This window comes from Arachis ipaensis, chromosome B01, assembly GCF_000816755.2.
Source record: "Arachis ipaensis cultivar K30076 chromosome B01, Araip1.1, whole genome shotgun sequence".
Lineage (NCBI taxonomy): Eukaryota > Viridiplantae > Streptophyta > Magnoliopsida > Fabales > Fabaceae > Arachis > Arachis ipaensis.
Window position 1 is genome coordinate 116,621,671 of NC_029785.2, and position 4,413 is coordinate 116,626,083.

A 4,413-nucleotide genomic window follows, 5' to 3' on the forward strand; every position below is an offset into this window, starting at 1 on the left:
TTTTAGTCTCCACCCATATAAATTTTTTCTATGTCTTCATTTTTTAAAAGTATTAAAAGGATTAAAATTTCATATCTCAAAACTAAAATTTTAATTTTTATCATTAATCATTAAATACAATATCCAATCCCAATACAATCGAAAACAAACAGAGAGTAAATCGACTAAGGTGCCAAGCCAAGTATTTTAGCCATTTATCTTTGCTTTGATCCCCAAAAACTTTATAGTATTAAAAGTTTAAAACTAATCTTGTTATATTACTTCTTTATAAACCATAAACCATTAACCATTATAAGGCATGATGTTAGGCTAATATATATAAAATATATATGATGGTGATGGTGATGATGATGATGTTAGGCAAAATGTTGAGAATGGTCACTGTCCTTTGCCAATCTATGGAGACTTGTAAACAAAAAACTCTTATGCAATAAAAATTAAAAAGGGTGATCTTTAACACTTACACTTTTTGCTGAATTAATAGCAAGCTGCAAAAGTTCACATAGTTACATAGGCATATGTCCCCATGGCTCTGTTTGGTTGATGTATAGGACGAGACATAGACACAAAAATACAGACATTAAAGACATAGACATAAAATATTTGTATCTATGTATTGTGTTTGGTAAAAATAATGAATAAAACACAAATATTTAAAAAAGATTGAATTATCCTTCATTTAACTACAATTTTTATTAACACCATTGCATACCCATCACCTCAAACGCTACATGTCATTACCATTAAATTTTTATTCCATTTCGTATTTTTTTCTTTTAATATCATCTCAAATTATCATTCAAATATTAAATATACAGATTTTTTGAAAAAAAAATAGAAAACCAAAGTCTAAAATTTATCAAAGATTAATTAAAATTTAAATAAATAAAAAATTAAATGTATATTTTTTTTTTGAAAAAAACGGGAGAACAAATTTGGTTGTAAAATCTAAAAGAGAAAGTAAAAACCAATATTTGAAGAGATAAGAGGACAAATTTTGAAAATTTAAAAATTGAATAAGGATAAAAGAGTAAAAAATTAGTGTCTCACAAGTTGTGTCTCAGTGTCTCATCAAATTGGAGGTACACAAATTTAGTGTCTCCGTGTCCATCTGTGTCCTCCTGTGTCCATCAAAAATCTGTGTCTCATCAAACCAAACAGCAGACATGTGTCACCGTGTCCATGTCTCAATGAGACATAGATATCATCCAAACACTACCTATAAGTCTCATGGCCCATGAATAATTAATGATATTTGGTATTGAGGGAGTACACACAGTAATTAGTCATAAAGATTTTTATTAAATAACAAAAGTAAGGGAGATAGATAGATAGATGGATGGATGGATGGATGGATGGGTAGTCAGGTTTTTATGGTAGGTGACTAAACAACCACCTTTGAGTTCACATGCCCTTTTCTTTATATGTATTACAGTATTATAAAATAAAAATCTATCCCAAAAATTTTCAACTCTTCATTCAAGTGCACAACCACTAAAAAAAGGGGCAAATATGAAATATGATATCAGAAAAACTATGCATAAAATTGAACTTAAACTCTATCACACCATCCAATTAATTGTCCCATAAAAGTGTACAAAAAAAAAGTAGCTGAAAATTCTAAAGATATCAGAAACACCTCTTAAACTGTCTAAGAAGACATGAAAAGAATCAATCAATGGAAAATTGAAAGCATATATGTCTATACAATTTTGAATGTAACTAAGAGATTTAGTTAAGAGAGATAAGTCCTAGCAGTGGTGCCTCTTCCCACCAATGCCTCTTATTATTATTAGAATCAGCATTGAAACTGTTGTTAGCTTCATCCTCTTCAGTAGTAGTAGCTGCTGCTGCTGGAACATTCAGATCAAGCAAATCCCTAACCCTAATTTCTTGAACTTGTTCTTCTTCCTGTTCCTCAATTTTGGCAGTGTGAGATCTCTTGTGTCCACCCAATGCTTGTCCAGAAGCAAAAACTTTCAGGCAAATTGGACACTCATGAACTTTGTTTACCTTCTTTGCTGTCTTGTTATCTTCTTCTTCAGCCTCATCATCATCATCTTCATCATCATAATCATCAAAACCAAGTTGTTCATTCTCTAAACTCTCAATTTTGTTGTTAGGAGAGAGTTCAGTCTCAATCTCAATCTCAATCTGAATGCTGTTATCATTGTTTGAACCAAAGCAACCCTTAATCTTCTTGTGACTTGCTCTATGCCCTCCAAGTGCTTGATAAGAATGGAAGATCCTCTTGCAAGTAGTACACTCAAACTTTCCCCTCTTATTAGCCGAATTCGAATTCGAATAATCCGAAATCTTCTCCTTGATTGAACTGTACTTCTTGCCATGTTCAAATCCATCATCCTCCAAATCCAAATCCAAAAGTTCTGCGCTTCTTCCTACTCTTCCAACCTCAGAACAAGCATTGATCTTCATCATCTTCTTGTCCTGAATTCTAGTCCTAAAAACCGAAGAAGACTCGGCAAGAGAATGAACACCACCATCACCAGCACTCCACCAATTACCAACATCTCTACTAAGCATCATCAAGCTCATAGCAACCTCTTCTTGCTCCTGCTCAATCTCAACCTCAGCCTCAGCCTCAGAGTAAACAGAACAAGAAGTTTTCGCAGCAAAACTAGTCGTCGAAGCAGAAGCATTGTTATACCTTCTTGTTGTTTTCCTCTTTGACCTTGTTCTCCTTCTTGGAGGAGCAGCAGTAGTGGCTTCATTATCAGATTGTGAATCCATTACAAGAAGCTTCTTCGTTGTCCAACAAGAATCTTGATCAGAGGCAGAAGCAGAAGAAGAGTGGGAATGGCGTTTCATGTGGCCAAACAAGGCCTTCCAAGAACTGAACCCTTTTCCACACTCTTTGCAAAGCTTGTCACACATCAACAAAGAAGAAAAAGAAGAAGAATTGTTGTTGTTGTTGTTGTTGTTGTTGTCTTCACTATTAGTTGATGAATCCGCAATGATCCTCCATGTCTTCTTGGGATTCTCCCTCAAACCATAGCCACTGCTGTTGTTAGTGATTGTTCCAGCTTCAGATGATGAAAGCTTCTCTTTCTCTTCGGCTTCATGGGTGTTGTTGGTCACGTGAGACCTCATGTGACCCCCTAAGGATCTTCCACTAGGGAAGCTCTTGTTGCAGAACTTGCACACGTGCCTCATCAGTTCTTGTTCTTGTTCTTGATGATGATGATCTTCTTCTTCCATTCTTGAAGATGCTTAAAGACAGAAACTTGCGGATCAGGGAAGGTAAAAGACAAAAAGGGTGTGTTAAGTTGTTGGAGAGTGAATCAGAGAATGTGAAAGAACGGTGAATTTATGGACCCAATAATGTGCTTCAGATCACATCTCACTGCAAATTAAAGAAAAAGATAGAGAGAGAGATTTAAGGCCCAAAAAGTGGGAAAAGAAAATAAGAGAGAGTAATAAGTAGTATTAAGCAAATTTCCTATTACTATGTTACTATAAGCTAAGCTTCTTTCTTTGGTAGTAGTTGTTGACTAACTTACTACCTTTGATTTGATATTAATGATGAGTTGGAGATGAACGAGGCCAACTTGCCTTATATTTTTGGATGAGAAAAGAAAACCATGCATGGAAGCAAAGGTTAAAAGGGAGATGACACCACGTGTACCCTCTACTGATGACTCTTGATCCAACGGCATCAGGTTTGTACACGTCAGCATGTTCCTAGAAGCTAATAAAACTAACTCTCCTATTTTTTCTTTCGAAGTTCAAACTATTCCTGCTTTGTCTTGTTATCAAGGAAGGAAATGCCAATGCCAAATTGCCCATGTCTTACACACACACACACACTCACTTCCAAGTTCCAAGTGAAGTAAAACTGTGAAAGAGTTCCACAATCTGGCCGTTATTCTCATGTACTTTCTGTCAGTGTGGGACTACAAAAATAAGAAATGAAAAAAAAAAAAAATCCAAGTGGGTCATTGCTCTCTATTCCATTTGCTTGCTTCATAGCCCAATCAGAGCCTCTTGCTATGCCCAAATGTTTCTTGAACTAGTCCAATTGGCCTCGCGTTGCGTGGTAATAACTATTAAAAAAACGGAGATTATACATCAACTAAATCAAATAACATGAATAGATTAATGGATTAATACTTAATAGTTAAAGATCACTTATTTTTTAAATTAGTTTTTAAATGATTTTTTAGTCAATTAATCTTTAAAAGATAAAACATAAATTAAATTGATCATTTCGTTAGTTAGATAATGACGTATTATATTAAGTGTCACGTGATAGGTTGATGTCATATGTCACAAGATAATTGATTGATGTGTCAGTTTAGTGACACCTAACACGCCACGTATCACTTGACATGTAAAAAATTTATTTATAATCGAAATAGTCCCTAAAAGTTCAGATGTAAGTCATTTTCATCT

At 34.4% G+C, this 4,413-nt stretch overlaps 1 protein-coding gene across 1 annotated transcript; it reads right to left on the bottom strand.

The window, feature by feature from the left end:
- Window positions 1,521-3,490, bottom strand: LOC107619267 (zinc finger protein ZAT9-like). The gene has a single exon (XM_016321527.2). The coding sequence runs from the start codon at window positions 3,217-3,219 to the stop codon at window positions 1,732-1,734; it is 1,488 nt and encodes a 495-aa protein (XP_016177013.1). The 5' UTR covers window positions 3,220-3,490; the 3' UTR covers window positions 1,521-1,731.